At 48.8% G+C, this 23,249-nt stretch overlaps 1 protein-coding gene across 2 annotated transcripts in view; it reads right to left on the reverse strand.

The window, feature by feature from the left end:
• The window catches only part of SHB (SH2 domain containing adaptor protein B), a 140,042-nt gene that overhangs the window by 44,220 nt on the left and 72,573 nt on the right, over positions 1-23,249 (reverse strand). For both annotated transcript variants that reach the window (XM_077912598.1, XM_077912599.1), the window contains exon 3: positions 5,560-5,775. In XM_077912598.1, coding sequence (XP_077768724.1) covers positions 5,560-5,775 — 216 coding nt within the window. The remainder of the gene's footprint in view (positions 1-5,559; positions 5,776-23,249) is intronic.

Consider the following 23,249-nt stretch of genomic DNA (forward strand, 5'->3'; position numbering starts at 1 on the left):
GAGCAACTCATGGAGGAGCTAATGGGGGAAGGCCGACAAAGTACCTGAAGTAACTATGTTCAGCACTGAGTCGTATGTCAGTTTTCTATCTTTGCTGGGAGGCAGACCTGTCACTAGCTAAACCCAGGGCATCACCTGATAAGTGGATTCAATGGAGACATATCTTCAGTGAGTGGAAAATGAAAAAAGTGAAATGATTTTGTTCCTTTAAAAGATTTCAAGGGTGCCCTTCACACACTCCCTGCCACCCAGCTCCCTGAGCAAGCACTCGGATCATTTGCTTCTCAGAGGCAATTATAAATCATTAAAGATATGGCTGGTAACTCTACTCATTGGATTAGAAGGCAATGTTGATCTATCCTGTGTGTGGCCTGATCAGCTCTGCTACGAGGTCTCTGGCAGTTCTCTCCTCTCAGGGCCTTGTTTCCCCAGCTAGACAAGGGGGAGTGGGATGGCTCTGGTCAACCTCCACCCCCATGTAGGTATGAACTTCAGGAACTTGGGGCTCCTACTGGATCCTCTGCTGGAACCATTCTAGGTGGAGAAACCAAGTCAAGTATCCTATGAGCTGCACACATGGCAGAAATCTGTATCAGGGCAATGAAAGGCACATGACATTTCCTGTGGGCTCTAACCATATTTTATGCAGCATCTCTGACGGCAGCAGGGAGCCCAGGCAGCCCCTTGGGTTAGGGCTTGGATCTGGAACTGGACTCCACAAGTTCAAATCCTGGCTCTGTGGCTGACTAGCTATGGGCCTCTTCTCTTTGGACCTCAGTCCTTTTTAGCAGTAAAATGAGGAAACTCATCTCCCAGAGGAGAGCTGTGAGGATTCAGTGAGAGTGCAGGCAAAAAGTGCTCAGGAAATGGCCAGCACTTTCATGATGTGGTGTCCCTTAAACCTCACAGGGATCCTCTGCAGCGGACACATCTCCCAGGTGAGAAAATGGAGGCTTCTACGACAGGTTGGATTTCTGTCCTCCCCGTGGCTCCTTGCAGATTAGTGAAGACACTAATCCTGAGCCCATGTCTGATTCTCTAGTCGTGCTCCCAGCTCCTCTGCTCTTGCTCTTCCCTATGTGGCTATGTCCTATGCAGGTTCCATTTGTCAATGTAACAGTCCCTGCCACAAGGCCCAGGGCTGATGAGACCCTCTATACCAACCCATGCTTCCCCAAGACAGTGTGGAATTACCCCAGGCTGCTCTTCCTGCCCCACACCAGGCAGGGAGTTCCTCTAAGTCTCTGTATGGGCCCAGAGCTGCATCTGGGGGTTTAGGGCCACTTCTAGACCCATTTGCCACCTTGCAATTTGTGGCTGTCAAGGCCCCCAGGGGGTGAGTCAAAGCAGGCCAGGAACTAAAACCATCAGCCCTGAAGGCAGGTGTCTCTGCCAGGAGTGAAGGGAGTTGACAGCTTGATGGAAGCCATATCACTTCTCCGTGCATGGTGGGCTGCAGCCTGTCTGTTCCTTATAGTTGGCAGTGCAAGAAACCTGACCAGGCACCTGTCCTGGGGCTGTGTGGGAAGGGACTCCAGTGCCAGGCAGGTGGAGGTTCTGGCTGAGACCAGGCAGCTTCCTGGAGGAAGAGTAGGCCATGAAGGCCCAAGGCTTTTTGGATACCTTGTGGTATTTCTCACTTACCTGGCCACAGAATTCCAGGAGGTGGGAGGATTTTCATTCCCAAGAAGACAAGACTACCTCACACCTTGCAATAGTTGTTCTCAGGACAACTTGGTAGTGATAATCGAGGCTTCCTGAGGCAGCAGCCCTCAGAGCCTCAGTCAATGGCTGAGCTGGGAAGGGCTCTTTCTATCGAGAATGCCAGAAGCATGCCTTTGAGAAATGCCTCATGCCATGAATGCGATATAAGACAACGCTTTGAAAGGCAGAAAGCACTTTTGCTTCATAGACTGAATCATGGAGATAATTCAGAGGCCTTCCCTTCTCCTGGTCTCTGATCAGCATGGTGGGGTGCTGAAACATGAAGCAGTGCTAGAGGTGACAGGCCAACCCTCCACTGCCAGGCAAAGCCTCTATCAGCAATCCTGTCTCAACTGAGCTTCTGCTTCCAAATTCCCAGTGAGGGGAAGCTCATTATATATTTCCAAGTATATATCAGATTCTTACCACTCACCTGGACCCTAAATCCCTCTATTCCTTTGGGTAGGCCCAGCTTTGGGCTTTAGGGGTCCCTCAAAATTCACACCCTTTGGAAATTTGAAGATGCTACCCAGCTTCCAGGCTAAAAATGCAGAACCAGAGAACACAAGTGGTGGGAAGAGATGGTAATGATTTTGCCCAGCCAACTTTATCCCATACAGTCACTCCCCAGCTGCAGATCCTGCACCCTGGGCTCCCACGGCCCATCAGAGAGTTCCTGAAAGTCTAGAAAAACCATGTGGGACATTTTATACAGGTATCATAAGGAGGACAGGGCCTAGCCAAGCACTGCCTTGCTTCCTGACAGCACTCATGACTTGCTAAAGCATGTGCATATGGACATACCCATGCATGTGCACAAATACTGTTGACTCATGTGGGAAAACTGTCCTTCATTCCTGGGCAGCCACATGTCTAGGTTTACAAATGGGACCATGGCAGTGCTTGAGCTATCTAATCGAGCCATTTCAACTCATCCTCCTTACCTGGAAGGTGGCCCATCCACCCCTCACTCCATCTTCACTCTAGGCTAGGATATTGAAGGGTGCTCCTCATCTACCAACACTACACCAACAGGCTCCACAGACCTGGGGAGACATCTGGTTATGACTAAAGACTCATGCTTACAGCATCCCTCCAGCCTGAGGGAAAGAGCTTCCTTCTCTGCCCCAGAAATCAGAACTAAGCCAAAAGCTTCTTGGGAAGAGGATAGCCAGTATACACTTGGAGCAGGCCATACAGAGACAAGTGACTTGATGAGACATAGACGGAGATCTGATCCTGAGTCTGTCTTCTATTGGTAGCCAAAGAAGTAGACCTGTAATGACATTTGTGATGGCAACTCACTGACATATGGCCAAGTCCAGAATGGATACTTGTGGCCCAGAAACTTATAAGGAGAGACAGTTCTTTTTTTTTTTTTTCTAGATATTTATTGGTTTATTCATGAGAGACACAGAGAGAGAGGCAGACACACAGGCAAAGGGAGAAGCAGGCAGCTTGATGCGGGACTCGATCCCAGAACCCCAGGATCACAACCTGAGCTGAAGGCAGATGTTCAACCACTGAGCCACTCAGGTGCCCCAAGGAGACGATTCTAACTGAGACATTGTGATCCTTTGCAAAGAATGTACAGGAGTTCCAAAACCCTCTCTGGGCAGAAGTGAGCCTTTTGGTCCAAGAGACTTTTGAACAGTTAAAGTTTTATAGGTTAAGTGCTTTTGACTCTAACATGCATTTGAATCACCTGGGGGTCTTGTTATTTTTTTTTTTTTAAGATTTTATTTATTTATTCATGAGACACAGAGAGAGACAGACAGACACAGGTAGAGAGAGAAGCAGGCTCCATGCAGGGAGCCTGACGCGGGACTTAATCCGGGGTCTCCAGGATCAGGCCCTGGGTTGAAGGTGGTGCTAAACCGCTGAGCCACCCGGGCTGCCCTATTTTTTTTTAAAGATTTATTTATTTATTTATTTATTTATTTATTTATTTATTTATTTATTCATTCAGAGAGAGAGAGAGAGAGAGAGAGAGACAGAGAGGCAGAGACACAGGCAGAGGGAGAAGCAGGCTCCATGCAGGGAGCCCGATGTGGGACTTGATCCCGGGTCTCCAGGATCATACCCCAGGCTGCAGGTGGCGCTAAACCGCTGCGCCACCAGGGCTGCACTGGGGGTCTTGTTTTTTTTTTTTTTTTTTTAAAGGTAGTCACTAATTTAGTCAAAGTGCCTAATTTTTTTTATTTTAATTTTTATTTATTTATGATAGTCACAGAGAGAGAGAGACAGAGACACAGGCAGAGGGAGAAGCAGGCTCCATGCACTGGGAGCCTGATGTGGGATTCGATCCCGGGTCTCCAGGATCACGCCATGGGCCAAAGGCAGGCGCCAAACCGCTGCGCCACCCAGGGATCCCTGGGGGTCTTGTTAAAACAGATTCTGACTCCATAGGTCTGGGGTGGGGCCTGAGACCCTGCAATTCTCACCAGCTCCTAGGTGATGCAATGCTGCTGGTCTAGGGATCACATTCTGAGCAGCACAGCACCAGACCAGACTAAGCATCAAAGGTGACACCACAGTTAAGTGACCTGCAGGTGATCAGTCCAGAAGAGTGTGAGACCCCATACTTGTCTGCAGTGTTATCTCATGCCACGGGCCCTAGATGTCTGGGAGAGTGGCCACACTAGCCCTTTAATCAAACTAGTGTTTGCAGAGTAAGTTCTCAGATGGCACTGGCCCCATTCCAGCTCCTCTCATGCCCAGGAGGAGCACAGCCTCTTACCAACCATGCCAGGAAACAGGAACAGTCCCTCTCCTTCTGCAGTTCTCCCTGTGTGCATGCTCTCTCTCAATAAGTAAATAAAATCTTAATAAAATAAAAACTCCCCCTTATGGACCTTCAATGAGGCAAAAACTAAATGAGTCATTCAATGTCTCTTTGCATATGCCTAAACTCTTAGATACAGAAGAAATTTTTTTGCATCTGGTTTTTCACCTCTTAACATTAAACATAAGTATTTCCCTCAGTTGTTATAAACTCTTTGTCAATATCACCTGTTAAGTGGCTGTACACAGTATTCCCTTTAACCAATCCCTATCTGCTCAACATGCAGGTTGTTCCCCACCTTTCATGATCATAAACAATGCCTTTTCTGAATTTTAGATCGTAACCCTGGCACGGATCCTAAAGGCTGGGCTTAGAATCAAAGAGTGTGCGCATAAGCTTAAGACCTGTGACACATGTGGCAGGCAACTTTCCAAAAGGTTGGGAGAGGGGTTTTAGTGCTGTGACAGATATCCAGATTCAGGAGAACCAGTCTCAGAGTGAGGTGGAGGGAGGCGCCTGAGTCATTCTCAGCCAGGGCAAGAGCCAGCTTGAGGTCAGGATGCACCCATGCCTATGCTCCATGAATGGCTTTGTGCTGGAGCTGGGACAGGAAACACAGTGGCCCTGGGTATATGCAGGCTTCTGGCAGCCATACAGCTAGGAGGAAGCACTGGGCTCCCTCAGGCCCAGTAGGAGCCACTTCGCAGGTTGGTCTTCTTGTAGGTATGTAAGAAAATTCCTTCTGAAATCTTGGCTTCGGTGAATTAGAACATTACCAACAGGACCAAGAGAAAGTCAGGTCTTCTGGGAAGACTAGAGGGATCAGAACCAAGGCCCTAACGGCTCGGCCTAGGATTTCTACCTGGCTTGACCAGGCCTACCTTCCCTCCAGGACCCTCATCATCTTTGAGTGGCTCAGCTAGATTAAAAGAGAAGACCGCCCAACAGGATCATCAAATGAAGCCCTGTGGTTTGCCTGAGCATGAGGGATTGGTACACTTACACCCTTTACCAAAGGTGAGTGTCGAGGGTGGGTGGGCCCCCTCCGAATGGGGCTCCTGGCTCCTTACCTGCCAGAGCTGGGATGGTGACCCGGTTCCACTCCCATGGCTGGTCGTACTCGTCGGCGGGCCTGTCATCGTCCTGGGGCAGCTTGCTCTCCCGCAGTCGGGGGCTGACCGTGCTCTCTGAGTCTGAGTCGACACTTTGGCCCTCAGGTTCGTAAGGGGTGTCATATAATTGGATGCCTTTGTGCTGGGACCGGACACTTTCTTGCCTCTGAAATTCTGTAGGCAAAAAGGAAGGAAGCAGAGATGTAACGGATGCACAGTATGTACTTCCTCACCTGGGATCTGTCAGGTGACATTCACAGGAATTTAGTCACCAGCCAAAGAGCTGAGAACTGCACAGGAATGGGCCCCTGCGTCTGTGCTTAACTGTCCCTCCCCACCCTGAAGGCAGCGTCTCTGCTCTCACAGGGCGAGGTTTCCTCACAAAGATCTCAGGCTCTTGGACCCAATGACAGAACCAGAGGCTTACCGCTGCCATCAGAGGCTTACCACTGCCATCTGCTCAGTCACTATCGTCTGCAAGGGCTGGGCCCAGATATGTACATGATGTTTCAGGTGTGCTTTGACAGCAGCCTGAAACAGAAAGAGCCCCACCCCTTTGCTCTACACATGAGTAGGATCTTGCCCACTAGGACTGTTCCCCATCCTCTGGACTTTCATTCCCTACCTGAAAAATGAAATTAGGCTAAATGATCCTCGTGTTTGCCCTCAGCTAACAAGTCAAGAGCCTCCCTGGGTCACTCTTTCCTCTCCTACAAATCTGCATGAGCAACCCCTTCCCTGCATTTCTGCCTGTCCCACAGCCTGCCTGTCTTCTGACACACTGAGCACATCCAAGGGACATGGGAACAGATGTCCAGTTTCACCTCTGAATAATGGGGGGGGAAACTCTTAATCCTCTGGAGAGGATGCCATGGCGGGGCCCTATGTGGGCTGAGGGGTGACTGCCTGTCTAGACCAGACCCCAGACAGGGGGCCTCCATGTCAGCTGCTGCTCATTTCTGAGAGGCCAGGCCAGTGGTGGCTTGAGGATGGATCCCAGGATGCTAGAATCAGGTGTTTCTGAGTCAAACAGTGACAGTTTACCTGCTTTGATCCTTCCTAAACACCCTCTGTGTGAAGGGGCCCTCATGAGACATGTGGAAGGGTGGGTTTGCTGTAGAGGCTGCTCTCAGGAAGCCCAGTGCTTCCAGAAGAGGTAGAGCATACACCTAAATCACCATAATTCCTGAGGCAGAGGGGCTCGGGTGCAGGGGCTGTAAGGGACCAGGGAGGGGGAGAGACATGACACGTGAATTGATGCTCTGACAAGTGAAAACAGGAGGGGTCAGCATTCCTTGTGGCAGGATGGAGGTGGGCGCCAAGGCAGTGTGGCTGGAGGGGATAGATGGGTTCACTGCCTTTCTGTTTCACTGTGGTAAGACTTACACATCATATAACTTTGTCATTTTAACCATTTTTAATTATACAGTTCAATGGCATTAAGTACATTCGCATTGTTATGCAGCCATCGTGATGACCTATCCTCAGACCTTTTTCATCGTCCCAAACTTAAACCTTGTAACTGTTAAATGCTGACCACCCCCCACCTCTCCCTCTCCAGCCCCTGGCAGCACCTTTCTGCTTCTGTCTCTAATAATATGACTCTCCTGGAGACCTCATCTAAAGGGATCATACAGTTCTTGTCCTTCCAAGACGGGCTTATTTCACTTAGCATAATGTTTATAAGCTTTTTGTAGCATGTGTCAGAATTTCGTTTCTTTTTGAGGTGGAATAAAATTGTTTGCCTATTCACTGTCCACTTTTGCTGGAGCACTGGGTTCAAGGAGGTGAGCAGTAAGGTTTGACACCGAAGGGGTGAGGGTCATTGAGAGGGAGCTGTTGAAAAGGACTCTTGAGGCATTCTCCAAATCAGGGTAGAAGCCCACAGGGACTTCTATGCCTTGAAGAGCAGCTGACAGTACACATGATGACGTCAGCCCTTCTGAGCAAGAGCATTGTTTTTAGGCTGGGCTTCACGGTCCAGGGCCAGCTCGTGGGGATGACAAAAATCCCCATGCACACGCCCCGATACAACAGAAGCCAACTGATTCTGTGCCAGTGCTGCTAGTGTTGATGTTAAATAACATTATGGTAGTGTTTCCCAGACCTCGTTAAGTCACACACCAACTTCACGATTTCGCTGTTTTCAAGTACTGCCTGGGGTTATTATTTTCTATTTTTACTCATGTTGCCTCACTTTTTAGAGTTAATAAATTTACAACCAAAATTTTGTATTACCATCCATAAGACATTATCCTTTACTAAAAACAGCTGATAAACATAAAAAGAATGATGAGAACAAAACCAAGCAGGTAGGTACTATTGCCTGCTGGGCAGCCAGCATCTGGCTTGCTTTCCAAACTGCTGAAAAGGGACACAAGGGCAAGTGCGAGCGAGCCCATGGGGTGCAAGCAGCACGCAGATACTGTCTTTGGCAAACAGTCACTTTTTCTTTTTAGAAAGAGAGCGGAACAAAATGGAAAAAACCTCACTATGTGGTTCTCAGGCCCCCTAAAATCCTGTCTCCTCTGAGAAGATGTCCCATACTTTGGCAGAACACGGCTTTACTGGGTCCCATGAGTAACCTGGGATCATTTATTAGTTTTAAGGATGATGTTTCCCTTCTTAGGGAAAGAGGAAAAGAGAAGAGCTATAAAAGATAGGAGTTGGCCACTTCAAAGTGAACACTGACTGTAAGACACGATAGACAACTCTGGAAGTCACTAAACCTACCAAACCATCTAATCTATTCTGTGGGCTTGTTGTCATCCACATCAGCCTCATGGGTTCTAAGGAGTGCAGTCTAGCCTCCTGACCCAGGACGATCACCTTCCTCTTCACCCTACTTTACAACAGGACCAGCAATCATTAATGCACTCTACGGTTTAGAAAGCACTTTGCCTGAGAATCGCCACTGAATCTTGGGTACCACAAAGCAACACACAGATACATATCTGGGCACCAATAATCAAGTGTGCCCTTGCTCTCTCACAGAACCAGGCTGTAAGCAGACAGTCAGTGAGTGGGGGTGGGGTAAATGAACGACAATTGACAACCAGAAACCACTCCTTACCCCAAATTCCCGTTAATTTATGGAAGTCCCTGACAGCAGTGATAAAGTAGCTGGAGCAATATGCCAAATGCATCTAGTTTAGTATTACACAATATGTAGAAGAGATGGATATTCGGCATAAAAGGAAAACATGTGCAGTGAACAGATTAGCTATTAAATCAGAGGGACTTGTGCATACACCTCTCATATAGAATTTATTGTTCCAAAAGCATCTGTGCCTTCCTAAAGCTGGGTTAGTAATGGCATGCAGTTAGGGCAGAGGATGTTATAATGGTAATCATTAAAACGAGCTTCCCCCTGTAGTACATGGTGAATTCAAATTTTCATTAAGGCTGCAACAATAGGGAACAGTTAAGTAAATTATGGCACACTAACTGGATGGAATATTAAGCAGCCATTAAAATGATAAATTTGAAGATTATGTAGGTACATGGGAAAGCGTGCATAAAATTATGGTAAGTTAAAAAGTAAAATACAAGATTGTTTATGTGTTGAGTAAACTGCATAATGTGGGCTTTCTAAACAAGTCCTGGCCGATGTGAATGAGGCCCCAAAGGGAATTCTACTCCTTGCTAAGAATTGCTGAACACTGTCATCACACACTTTTGCCCACAATACCCAGACTCTGATGACAGCAATGTTGTCAGTACAGCTACATGTAAATAAAGGATCGAAAACCTGATAGAGGAAGGTAACCAGCTACTGTGCAGAGAGGAAGGAATTATTGCATAATTATTTCTGAAAGTTGTTTTAAATAATGAGTTAGGATGTCGGTAAAGAAAAAGTGTAATTAAGACAGGAGAACATGAAAGTAGATATGGTTTGAAGCAAGACTGGGCTTACAGGAGCTATGTGCATTTTGGAAGCAGCTGCCCTTTCCTGAGAAAATGTTCATTTAGAGAGCATCTTCTCTCCCAGGAGAGGATTGCCAGGGGCCCCAGGAAGTCAAGGGCCACTGCACTGGGCCAGTCACCAGACGACACTGTCTTCTGCCTAATGACTGGGCCCACCCTCCTTATTACCCAGACTGCGATCTGTGAGGGTCGAGAGACTAATCTAATAGGGGGGCTGATGACCATATGTTTTAAGTCACACATTATCTGGACATCACCATCTACAAATTCATGGAAAATGACCTTTAATATTGGTGGCAGGCTATGATTTCATGCCTCTCAGTGAGCAGAAACATGAAATTGACAAGGTGGAGATTTCTGTTGACCTCTGGAATAGAAAGGTTTTCAAGTGGAACTACATAAAGAGAAAGAGAAAAAAAAAAAAATCAATCAGCACTTCTCTAGAATCAGAGAATGTTAGACCTGAGCACTCACCAAAGGCACAGAGCCAGGAGGGCGAGGCAGGTGTGCTGACCAAGGGCTGAGGCTGTGGAGAGACGAGGGCCAGGGGATTATCTGAGCTAGCGGCCCAGGACAGAGCTTGGTGCAAACCAGAAGTCTCCTGAGTGGATCTGATGAGTGTTTACAGTTCCCCAAGTCCACAAGCAATAAAGGTACACTTTGCTCCGGGGCTCGCCAGCTCTGTGCCACTTCCCTCCCATCCTCCTTTTCTTTGCTTTGGCTGCCAGGAAGCTCAGAGTTAATTTTGATGCTTAACTTCACTGAGTGTTGTCTTAGATATTGTATAGATTCTACTTTGATTTCTACTATGATGGCCTCCTTATAGACATTATTTAAAATGATGGACAACCTCAAATCTGTATTTTGAAAGCAGGTGGGTATACATCTAAATGAAAAATTGTGTAACACACTTCATGGTAAATATTTTTCACTAGTAAAAAGACTAAAAGAAAAGAAATCTTTCCTTTACCTCTTTATCTTCCCTTCAGGAGGAGGAAATCTCTGAGGGACCGAGGCCAAGGAAATCATGAGCATCGCCATGTGCACTTAGCTTCCTCTAGTAGCACTGGCAACCCCCCCTCGCCCCCCGCAATCACACCCAGCCAGGCATCTACCAAATGCCTGACACAAGAGCCAGATGGAGACACAATCCTGGTCTTCAAGAAACCCTTGGTGAGGGATGGCCAGAGCCTCCAGTACAGAAATGGCTCAGGATCCTCAATAGGGAAGAGATGTGACTCAGTTGGGGGGAGCCTGGGAGGGCTTTAAGGAATCTGGACATGAGGTCAGAGCACAGTGGTTCAGCAGGGCAAGTGGATGTGTGATGGGGGGAGGACCAAAGCAAAGGCAGAGGGGCCAGAAGCACAAGGTGTATGTGGAGCAGGAGGGCTGTACAGGGGGCCTGGTGGGAGAGGAAGCCAGAGGCAGGTGGGAGTGGGTTCTGAATGCTATGGGATGGCACCCCTAAGAGTATCTAAGGAGAGGTGCCTTAGACCCTAGGGCAGGGTGGAGCTGGGCGGGGAGAGGCTGGTACAGACGTGTAGAAGCCTTGCTGGAAATGATAGACGCTGACCTGCAGGCCCCTCACCTCTAATTTTCCCAGCTGGGCTTGTCTGGGAATCCACACTAGATCCCAAATCATAGGGCAGTAGAGCTCAGAAGGGATGGATGTGTGGCCCACGAGGCCTCCATTCCTGTGCTAAGAAACCTCTACTCAGCCCACAGTAGGGTGCCTAGCTGTGCCAGCAGACCTCTCCCACATCTCGGATTGGAAGTCATGAGCACCCATGCCTGAGATGCCAGGGATGGGGGCAGACTAGACTCACAAGTTCAGGGCTGCACTACTCAAATGATGAACCCTCCATGGCCATCCACCTGGAGGGAGACAAAGCCCCAGGTCCAGGGGAGTGACACATTCAGCAGCACCATGCTATGGCTGAAAACACAAAGTCTGCCAGGCTACTGGGGCCTGAAGCCTGGCTCAAGCAGAGGCTCAAGCAGAGGGGAAGTCGCTCCTGTTTCTGCATCTCTGGACATCATTTCCCAATGATGGTAATCACCTTGGATTCATGTTACGAGAGTTAAATGAATTCACATGCATTCAAGGTCTGGAACAGTGCCTGGTGCACAAAAAAAAAAAAAAAAGCACACTGGGACGTCACTGTCATTCTAGTTATCACAACTGGGCTTCCTTGGAACACAAGCCCAACACCCCTCCTCCTTGGCTATTGCCCTTCATGTCCCAGAGCCACAGAAGGTGGGCTTCCTGAAATCTGACAGGCCAATCCTGCCCTCAAAATGGAAGGGTTTTAACACCAACCTTTAAGCCTACTTCCATTTCTGGATCCCAAACTTCTGATTTTCGCTGCTGCTTTGGCAATCCCATGCCTCCATGTGGGAGCCCTACTCCGGATCAGCTGTTGTGCATCACGTGAAACACAGAGGGGAGGACTCAACGATCAGCAGTGTAACTACTACATTTTGTAGATTGGGAAACTGAGAGCTGGCGACAGGAAAAAAGTAGCAGGGATGAGGCCAGAGGTCCTCTAACTCCTGGACCAGGACTTCTCCTGCTGCCTTTCCCAGACACTTCCTGACATCTCTTTTATCAGACTGTCTAGTTCTTAAATCTTCTGGAGGCAGGGGCATCTATTTTAGTCGGGTCTGAGGTGTTAAAATCATACCCAGCACCACAGACTGAGTGAGGAGCTGCACAGGAGTGGCGGGTGGCTGTTCCTAATTAGGCATGCAGTTGAAAATCAGCCAAGTTCCAGGGCACCACATCAAAGGGAAGACGGGGGATGTTCATCCCCATCTGAACTGTTAAAACAGTTTCTGGAGAAAGGCCCGACTCCTGGCCGAGGTAATCCAACAGATGTCTGAATTCAGGTATCCCTTAGAGGCCGAGGTGGCGGTCTGGGGCAGCAGGAGTCTTCCTGGGTGGATGCTGCAGGCCAGCAAGGGCAGGGCAGGGAGGTTTGGTGATGAATCCTGGAGATAAACCCGACACAACACAAGCAGGAGGCCCCACCTCCTTCCTCCTCTTCTATCTAGTCTGGTTTCCGGAGCTGTCTAGAAGCCAGGAGACTGACTAATTGGAGTTCTCTTACCATCTTTTCCAGGCGTGCACAGAAACACCCAAGAAACGGAGGGTGAGCTTTGCGGAAGCAGGGGGTGTGGTACAAGAACAATGGTCAGGGAGCAGAGAGGGCCTGTCACTGCCCGGTAGAACCTGTACCACTTGCTCTTTTATGCTAGGCCCAAGGGTGAGGGAAAGGCCCAGGTGTGAGTCAGGGAGCCCAGTGTGCTCCCATCCCTGGTCATCTGCAGTGCTGGGGTCTTCCCTTGAGGACCCCTGTTCTGGGGCACCAGAGCGAGGATAAGCTCACGCACCTGGTGACACCACATTTGCTTCCCTCGTGATTTAAAAAGCCATGTGGGACCTCTTTGCAGAGCTCACAGGCCCTCTCTGCAATTACAGCTGGGTCCTTCAGCCCTGCCTGTCACTGTACTCTTCAAGGGACTACTGTAGCGGGCTGAGACCTCTGAGAGGCTACAGGCCAGAGTTCTGTCGCCATCCCCCGTGGAGACTCACTGAGGCGAACTTGCTGCTCCAGGATCTTGGCTGCTCTCAGGCTCAAAGCAGTGCATAAATGAATCTCCATTTAGAGTTGCAACTTTCTCAAGAGACAGCTTTCTGACTCCATGTCAACTGCAAGACCCCAATTCAAAGGCAATCAAGGAAGCTGCCTGCTTTTCTTTCTCTAGCATCCACTGGGCCCTTACTGTGTATTAAGGGGGCCCCCAGGCCAAACGTTGAGCTCTCATGTGGTGTTAGACAAGGCTCCTGCCCCCACTCCCCACCCCAGGACCTCTTGGTTTCCCAGGACAGTTCAGATGCCAACATCCATAAGCACGGAGTTATTTTTTTTTTAATTTTTATTTATTTATGATAGTCACACACACACACAGAGAGAGAGAGAGGCATAGACATAGGCAGAGGGAGAAGCAGGCTCCATGCACCGGGAGCCCGACGTGGGATTCGATCCCAGGTCTCCAGGATTGCGCCCTGGGCCAAAGGCAGGCGCCAAACCGCTGCGCCACCCAGGGATCCCAAGCATGGAGTTATTAACAGTTAGAGGAGTTACTGGCTGTGCCACCAAACCTCTCCCACATCGCAGTTTAGAAGGTTTAGAGGCCCAGCTGGGACAAATCCAGTCCTGACTGGCCTCAAGTACCCTAAGCTAGTTCAGATGGCGGCAGCTCCTGGAGACAGAAAGCAAATGCTGTCCCAAGGACTTCGAAAATCTTCAGGGAGATGGCATTTCACAGAATCTCCAGTCCTTGTGCAAGGAAGGACCTCAAGGGTCAGGGACCTGTGTGATATCACATACAGTGAATGGCAAGCCATTGCCAGTCACAGAACGGACAGAAAGGTAAAGATGAGGGGCACCAAAAGGGCAACCCAGGCAGGTCAAGCACCAGCAAAGTTGTGGCTAGAGGAAAGCATGAGGGGTTCTGAGGTAGAACCTCATACTGTGAGCTGCTTTGGGGTGCTTATGAGGAACAGGGGGTGGGGAGGTGCTAAATGAGGAGCCCTGGAGCTGGGCTCCAGAGGGCCCCAAATGCCAGGGGGAGTGCAGACGTGAAAGGGCAGGAAAGTGGGAAAAGTGGATCAGGAGCCCTGCTCAGGTTTGCGCTTTTACCCAAAAAGTCTTTTTCCGAACTGGCGGAAACACCAGGATGTGGCAATCAGCTGCCGATGATCTGAGGGTCTGACCCTGCAACAGTTTGGGCTCCACCCTTTCAAGAAGTGGACAGAGGATGCCCAGTACTCCGGAAAGACAGACACACTTCTACAAACAACCCAAGTGCAAGCATTTCCACTGGGCTGAGGGGCAGAGGTCAGGGTGGCAGCAGCCATTCTCAAGTTGATCCTGAGAGGGGCAGGTTTCCCTTGACCTCTGTGCTGCAGACAGAGGCCAGGGGCTTGAATGCACCATCTGGGGCCTCAGCAAATGGAGGCAGATGCAAGCCCCATCTTGGGTCCTCTGAGTATTGATGGACAGTACTTATAAAGAGGGCCAGTTGCCACCTCACCACCACCACCCCCAATGGTGCAATCTTCCAGTCTGCTGGGCACGGTGAGGTCCCAGCTTCCACAGAGGCCTCTGGCCACACACTAATGTGCTAAAGCCACAGGGGACACACTTTCATGCCAGACAGCCCTCACCGAGCAGTGTCACCAGCCCATTTCCATGGAACCCCAAAGAGCAAGCCCTTGTAAGGGCTGTGAACAAACCCAAGCCCCCTCCCCACCTGACTGATAAGAACTCTGCAGGTCAGGCAAGCTGCCTGGTTCAGCCACGGTCTCAAAGGCTCCACTCTTTATAAGTTGGGGGGAGAGGGAGTGTGCATACTGTGTGTGTGTGGAAGGGAGGTGCTTGCTGTGCTAGGTGTACTGCATCTGGCTCCTCGTTTAATTCCCACAATGGCTGTACTAGGGGTGCTGCCGACATCACCACCTAAGGCAATCACACATCAAGCCAGCGACAGAGGCAGTCTGGCTCCAAAACCCACGTTCGTTCGTTCGTTCGTTCATTCATTCTTTCATTCATTCATTCATTCATTGCCCACGTTTTTGTTTTTTGTTTTTTTAATTTTTTTATTTATTTATGATAGTCACAGAGAGAGAGAGAGAGGCGCAGAGACACAGGCAGAGGGAGAAGCGGGCTCCATGCACCGGGAGCCCGATGTGGGATTCGATCCCGGGTCTCCAGGATCGTGCCCTGGGCCAAAGGCAGGCGCCAAACCGCTGTGCCACCCAGGGATCCCTATTGCCCACGTTCTTAACTGTGCAGCCGACTACACTGCTTTTTCACCCCAGGCTGGTGCTCCCTGCGATCCTCTGGGTCTACAGCTGGATAGATGAGTTCAGGTCAGCAAGGGAAGCAAGTAGCATTAAGAGCAGAGTCCTGGCTCCTTTGTGCCAAGTGCTTCCAGAAGGTCACTTCCTCCCTCTGGTCATCGGTTTGCTCATTAGGAAGGGTAACTCAGGTCAGCTTAGGGTTTATCGGACTAGCACCACACACAGGTCCCTAAAGTCATCATTGTGGTCAGGCACTTTGGGCAGAAAGCATAAGGAGGGGGTGCCTGGGTGGCTCAGACAGTTAAGTGCCTACCTTCTGCTCAGGTCATGATCCTGGGGTCCTGGGATCGAGCCCCACATTGGGCTCCCTGCTTAGTGGGAAGCCTTCTTCTCCCTCTTCCATTGTAAACCACCCCCTCCATTCTCTACTCCTGCTTGCTCTCTCTCTCAAATAAATAAAATCTTGAAAGAAAGAAAGAAAGAAAGAAAGAAAGAAAGAAAGAAAGAAAGAAAGAGAAAGAAAGCAAGCACAAGGCGGTTTCATGAGGAAGAGGAATGCCCATTAAAGAGGCATTCAAGCACATCTTCATCTTCAGAGGGATGGCCAACACATGCTGCCAGCCTCCCAGGGCAGAGCCAGGGACTTCTTCCTGGCACAACCCTTCCCTCCACCTTTACCTGACAGTCCCCCCTTGCCACATGTCAGGTTTGCAGGCAAATTGGTCAAACCTTACCCATACCCATATGGTGGTAGTGGCAGCCCTGAAGCCAGTCATGGGGTCACTGCCTCATGCTGAGGGGTGTTGCTGGCATTGTGCCCTGTGCCCAGTGCAGCTGCCTGGCCGGAAGCAACTTGCTGAGATCTGGCAAGCTCTCTGCCCTAGCCTTCCTCAATCTGGAACTGCTTGAAGAGGAACTAATCCCCCTGGGGACTTGTAGACAACCTCAGCCTTCTGGATGGTGATGATGAGGCAGGCAGCCAAGGACCAGCCTGGCCTCCACTCACCAGCTGTGTGACCCCGGCCAGCTGCCTGAGCCATGGGGGCTTAGATTCCTACAGGTGAGGCGGAAGCGGGTGAAGCAGAGATCCCGGAGGCCTCTCTGGCTCCAGAGTCCCTCAATCTTTTTCTGTAAGAGTGAATGTTCACACATGCTTCTTATTCCAGTGCTATGGCTTCGACATGCAAACAAGGGGACATAAACGAGAGTGCCCATTCTACCCAGCGTGTGAGGTCCCTGACCTTGGCATCCTAACTAACTTCCAGCAAACTCCTCCAAAATTCAACCACAATATGCAGGGAGAATCCTGCCACCACGAGACCAGGAATTTTGGCAGGGATCCCTATCTGGCCCAGGAGTCAAACCAAATTCAATTTAAAAAACTCCAATAGCAACACTCCCTCCTTTCATATAGCACTTTCTGGTCATCAAAGCCCTTTATTATTTGGTTCTTATAACCACAGGACTGCCAACAGATCCTGGTAGGCAGAGCTGACACCTCCATTTAACAGGGCAAATGGCAGACCCAGGATGGAAAGGACTTGCCAAAGTCAGAGAGAGAAATCAGGACAATTCCCACCTGACTGGTCTTTCCAACTTTCCCGTCATGTCTTGTATTTTTTGGTGTCAAAGTGCTAAAAACCCAAAGAAGTGTTTTTTTGTTTTGCCTGAATGAAAAGTGAGGCAGGAGAAGGTGTATAGGTGCTTCTACACACAAAAATTGGAACCTGAAAACCACCACTGTTCAGAATTATTTTCGAGCAGTGATTTCCCATGAGCAGCTACTACAAATTACACCATCTATACAACCATCCCAAGGAGCATTTGGAAAGAAACATCTGCAGGATGAATGTTTTTGTGCTGGGAAACACAAGAACAGCCTCTCTTCAGGACCCTAAAAAGGTGTCTAAAGAGACTCCATGCTGTGTTCACACCAGCTCCATCAAGGCTGAGAACACAAGAGCAAAGGCACCTTGAGATTCTTGGTGGAGACAGCTGCTTCACCACTGATGCTTCTTCCTCCTGGCTCCTTCCAGGGTGCCCACGCCTGCAACTGCTGCCTCAGAGTCCCAGGTATCTGCTCAGTTTGGGGAGTTAGGTACTGAACCCCCTCACCATGTGAGTGGCAATGCAGCAGCTAAAACATGAACCCAACACTCTCACTAACACTTCCCTTCAAGCAGCCAGAGGGTGTCCCTGACATTTCTTACCACTCCCTAGCCCATGCCTCCCCCCATCCTCAATGTTAGCAGTCAGCTTCGGGACCCTGGGACTCCCTACTGCGGTTTCTAGCTATGTGCATGCTCAGCTTCCATGCCCACCCCAGCTTGAGGGCCAAGTTCAACTCCAATCCATCTAGACACATCCCCTGCAATTCCTAGCACAGAATATGGCTCCACAGATGCTCTGTAAATACTGGTTGAAGGAACAGAAACAAAGAGCCTTTTGCAAATTCAGAATTCAGCACAGAAAAAAAATTTTTTTAAATATTTGTCTACCTGAGGCAGGGAACATTATTCATAGACTGGCAGAGGGAGAAGAAACTGGAAATGGCCTTCTCAGAGAGAAAACTGGTGGACCTAACAAAAATTATTCTATGGCTTGAAGTTCCACTTCTGGAAATCAATCCTGCGGAAATATCCAGACCCTCATGCAGAAGTATATATAAATGGGTGTTTACTTCAGAATGAAAGGAAAAAAAAAAAACTGCAGGTAAAAGTCTGCAAATAGGGGAATGACGGAAATACACCGTACCACAGTCATAGTAGAGAAGCACTCAAAAGAACAGAGGACCTCGTGGGGCGCCTGGGTGGCACAGTCAGTTGGGCATCTCTTGGTTTCAGCTCAGGTTGTGATCTCAGGGTAGTGAGATCGAGCCCTGAGTCTGGGTCCACACTTAGCATGGCATCTGCTTGAGATTCTCTCCCCCTCTCCTGTGCCCCTTCTGCTCATGTTTTCTCTCCCCACCTCTTTCTCTTTCTAAAATAAGCAAATAAATATTTTAAAAAGGCCAGATGACCTTGGACAAGGTCTGTGATATAGAACAACGCTTAACAGGAGAGCGATTATATAGACAACATGCTTGTAACGAGTGGAGATGTGTAGTTCTGCAAGCGAATAGGCAAAGGCTGAATGAGCACATGAGTTGTTAACAATAATCCTTGTCTCTAGAGAGAGACTTCACCTTTTACTTCCTCTATGCCTAGTATGTTGAATCTTCTCACACAGAGCACATATTTTTTAATGTAATAAAATTTTAAAAAGAAGTTTCATATGCAGATGGCACACAGACCATCCTCTTTATTATTATTGTTAGTGGTGGTGGTGACGGCACTTGCTGAGGGTCTGCTTTGCACTAGGCACTGTGCTAGGAATTTACATGAGCCCAGGACAGAGGAGGAAAGAGGCGGCATTAGGATGAGGAGGTAATTTAGGCTGCTGGGGGAGCTGGGATTTGCCACATCTGCTTTCGTCAGAGCCCATGCGGCGCTGTGCTGTCCTTATCACTTGTTCCCTGCTGCTTTCGGGAAGCACCGGCTGTGGAATCCCCTCATCTTCTACTTAACATTCCGGTGGAACAGGCTTTAGATCAACAGCTTCTGCTTTTGTGACTGTTTCTAAACAATTTCCATTTCATGTCATGTTTACACACTTGAGGTTTAGGAAACTCTGTCCTGGCTTTTCACTCTAAGACATGCATTTTAATTATAACATGACCCCCAAACACAGTCCTGGTCATCCTCGGAGGCACTTGAGTTTTAAAGACACAGGAAAATCTGTGGTTAGAGTCTGTGCATCACAAATGATGAAAGCTTTCCCAAGACACGCAGCTGTGAGTAGGACTGATCACTTTTTGGGGCCTGTGGTTTCTCTGCAAAGGGTCCCCACTCTCCCAAGGAGCTTGCTATCTGTTCTTCTAGGTCATAAATCAAGGTAATTTCTATCAACCAATGTTGATGAGCAAGCTGTGAACCAGAATCTACCTGATGGGTGATAAGCAAAGAGGTTGCCCTTTGGGGAGGGGTTGAGCTCAGGGAAGAATGGGGTTTACACCTTGCCACCCAGTTACAGGAGTGGCTGCCTCCTGAAAGGTGGCTCCTTGCCGAGGGGATCAGAAGGGATTACAAGCAGTACAAAAGTTCTTATCCACAGGATTCCAGGTTCCAACACAAGAAATGTACTTTGGGAAATGGACTGAGAGCCCAGACTCTGGAAATCCCCGAGGCTAAAGGGAAGGAGGGAGGAGGGCCAGATATAGGAACTCGTTTAACTAGTTCATTCTTTTACTCACTCACCCTACTGAGTACTTGTGTTGCTGGTTGATGGGGAAATGTTGATCAGTCAACCCTGGTCCCTGTCCTAAAGCTCACAGCCTGAGACACAATCTTTTCTGGGGCTATTTAGTTAAGTGTGTCACCTGCTCAAGTACTGCTAGCCTAAGAGGCTTGCATTTTGGTGGTGAGGCAATGGGGAGCATTCAAAGGCTTGTGAGGCACCCAGTGGTGTGCAGGGGCTGGGCTAGTCAGGTCTCCCTGGGCCTGTTTCCTCATGTTTTGGTTTTTGCTTTAAAAAAAAATATATATATATATATATATATATATATATATATATTTTTTTTTTATTTATGAGAGACACAGAGAGAGGCAGAGACACAAGCAGAGACACAGGCAGAGGGAGAAGCAGGCTCCCTGTGGGGACCCCAATGCGGGACTTGATCCCAGGACCCTGGATCATGACCTGAACCGAAGGCAGATGCTCAACCACTGAACCACCCAAGTTGCCCTGTTTCCTCAAGTTTTAAACTGGACTCTCACTGCTGCCTTGCCACTGCACACAGGGCAGAGTAAATGAAGCAAACAAAGACAATGGGCTATAATAACTGTGGGTCCTATGGCAAGCGTTATCAAATATTACTGGTGCCAGAATGGAAACTGGACCTAGGGAGCCCCAGAGCATATGTATGCATATAGGTGTGTGTATATTTATGTATGTACATGCATGCACAGTTACAGGCTCACAAGTGAGGCACTCCAGCAGCCTAATGCCGAACCCCTCGGGCCCAGCTCCTTCACTCCTTTTCTGTGGTGGTGGGGTGAGGGTGGGTGGAGCGCAGGGGCAGGAAGGAAGCATTCTTTCTCAGGTGTATACTCATGCAAGGAGTCAGGGGCACACCGGGTGGGTGACAGGTGAAGAAGCTTTCAAAAAATGACAAGCAGCAGCCCAGTCACAAGGAGCTACTCAAGGCTTACTGAAGACTCTGCCTCTTGCTTTCGCCTAGAGCAAGATGAGGCTGAGTACTTGCCTTTTATATTAAGTTTTGTGACCCAGTGGATGAGAACTGGGGAAGGTGGGGTGGGAAAGGAAGCCTATTTGAGTGTGGATTAAATTGGAAGAATAAGGAAATCAGAGGAAGAAAAATGAAGTTAAAAATAAGGCAGTTCCGAATTACTGCTAGACAGAAAATATAACCTCAGCTAGGTGGGAAAACAAAGTGGGACGGAACAAAAAAAATCAAGTTCCTGTCTAAAAATAACTGGGAGTCCTAATGTGGACACACCATTGAGAAATACGGATTTTTTGACATAAGCTTGAGATCACAGTCTCACTTGGTAGGGAGGGTTACTGCAGTATGGAAAGGAAGGTTCTCCAACTGTGAAACTGGCGCTAGAGAACTGAATCAACCCCAAGAGCATTCCTACCTACCAGCTCAAACACCTCCAGAAAACTCAGCACCCTAGATGCTTGTTTGAAGCTAGACCCAGGGGCAATGGGCCCAACTCAGGCTGGGTGTCAGGAGCCTATCTCCAGCTCACTGCCAGCAGACCTGGAACACACCTCTCCTTGCTGCTTTGTCATCTGGAAAATGACTAAAGGTTAGGTGGCCCAATGGTCTTCAGTTATTTACAATGGTGTTCATTTATTTACTGAATCCCTTCATTTTATTTTTTTATATATATTTCCATTTTGTACTTCTATCTCATTGTGGCAATCCAGTACCACAGCAGAGTAGAAAGTGTCCACAGGATCAGATGGCTACTTCTTTTTTTTTTTTTTTTTTAATTATTCATGAGAGACACAGAGAGAGAGGCAGAGACACAGGCTCCCTTCAGGGAGCCTGATGCAGGACTTTCATCCCAGGACCCTGGGATCACAACCTGAACCGAAGGCAGACGCTCAACCACTGAGCCACCCAGGTGCCCCCAGATGGCTACTTCTGACCTAGGTAACCTCAATGAGTCCTCCAACCTCTCTGGGCCTCCAGTACATCAATCGCCAAATGATGTATGTAGACTCAACGAGTGGGAGTAACAAACGAAGAGCATTGGGCATGTGAATGCTGTCTTCTGCACCACCCTCACTCCAGCATGTTTCAGACCTTGACCATCTTGGAATAAATGCAAATGCAATGTAACCAATTAACTTCTTACTTTCCCTGAGAATACAGTGTGCTTTAATCCCAGGGACCGAATATGCTGGCAACTCTGTCTACTGGTGTGCACATTCTGAACACCAGTGAAACCAGAGGTTTCACTTCAAGCCTGAGCCCTGCCATTTACCAGCTCATACCCTGTGGGGAGCCACTTGTCCCAGCAGAGACTCGGCAGCCTCTGCTGTGTGGTGGGGAGAATACTAATATCAACTCCATGGGGCTGTTATAAAATAAAACCAGACAAAAGATATAAAAGAGCTTTGTAAACCATAAAACCCTATGCAGATGTTACAGATTAGAGCAGCATACACATACATGTGCAGAGATAGATACACAACCTGATTTTGAGCTGACATCTTGTATAAATGACTCTCTGTTCAATTGGTTTATGTCTACAAGGACATGTCTCATTTCATTTTTCTTTTGTAGTATCAGTCATGTACAGTGCCTTTCATTGATGCTGAACAAATAGAATCAACTTCTGTCTCGCTATTCAATATTTTCCATGTTTGCTCCTAAAAGGAAGGACCCTGTAACGTATGACAAAGTTGTGAGAAGGCCTGATCGGATTCCAAGGTTCAGAAACAGGACACGGTTTTTGTGTGGCACCTACCGCGAACAATTCGGAAAAGCTCTGGGAAAAGGAGTTTCTTTATATCGTATGTAAACCCCCTAATAACTGGAACTGAAGCTTTCTTCCTGCGCGTTTCATTAAGTAGATCATCTGCTCGCATTTGGCACTTTTCCACTAGCTGGGAACCTACAAGAACTGATGTGGTATGACAGCTGAGTCGGTGCTGCCAGACAGGCTTCCTCGCTCGGAAACGGGGTGGGGGCGGCAGGAGCCGGGAAGAGGTGGGGGGAGGCAGCAGCTGTCACGTTACAACCGTGCCACACAGACACGCACTTCAGATTTCACTCACGTCCTCCTGACGAGGCACCAGCCACAGGTCACATGACTGGGGACTCCACGCTCTCGTCCTAGTCAGACAAAGAGGCTGCACCTCCCTAGAGAGGTCCTACCCTCCCAAGGAATCTCTCAACTCCCCTTTGGTGCGAGCTCTCCTCTGGTGTTTAGACTGTTGGCCTCTGGGCCTGATGTGTCAGCCATCTGCCCACCGCTGCCTGGGAGAAAGCTCTGCTGTGCTGAGTCTCACCACCAACTCAGAAGGGCTGGCCACTAGCTGCGGTCTGAAAAACTGCTCCTCCAAAGGCAGTGGTCATAGTGTGCTCCAAGCCTGAGCCAGGACAGGATTCAGGGAGCCTGCTGAGGAGCTTCCTGTCACCAAAGTCCATTAAAATCTCATTCATCTCCACTTGAAAAAAGGCTGCCTCGGCATATCTTGCTTTCCTCAGGGAAGATGTCGAGTACAATTAATAGCAGGAGTAATGTTGTGGAGGACAGAGCAGGAGTAGCAAAGA

Source organism: Canis aureus, chromosome 10 (genome assembly GCF_053574225.1).
Source record: "Canis aureus isolate CA01 chromosome 10, VMU_Caureus_v.1.0, whole genome shotgun sequence".
Lineage (NCBI taxonomy): Eukaryota > Metazoa > Chordata > Mammalia > Carnivora > Canidae > Canis > Canis aureus.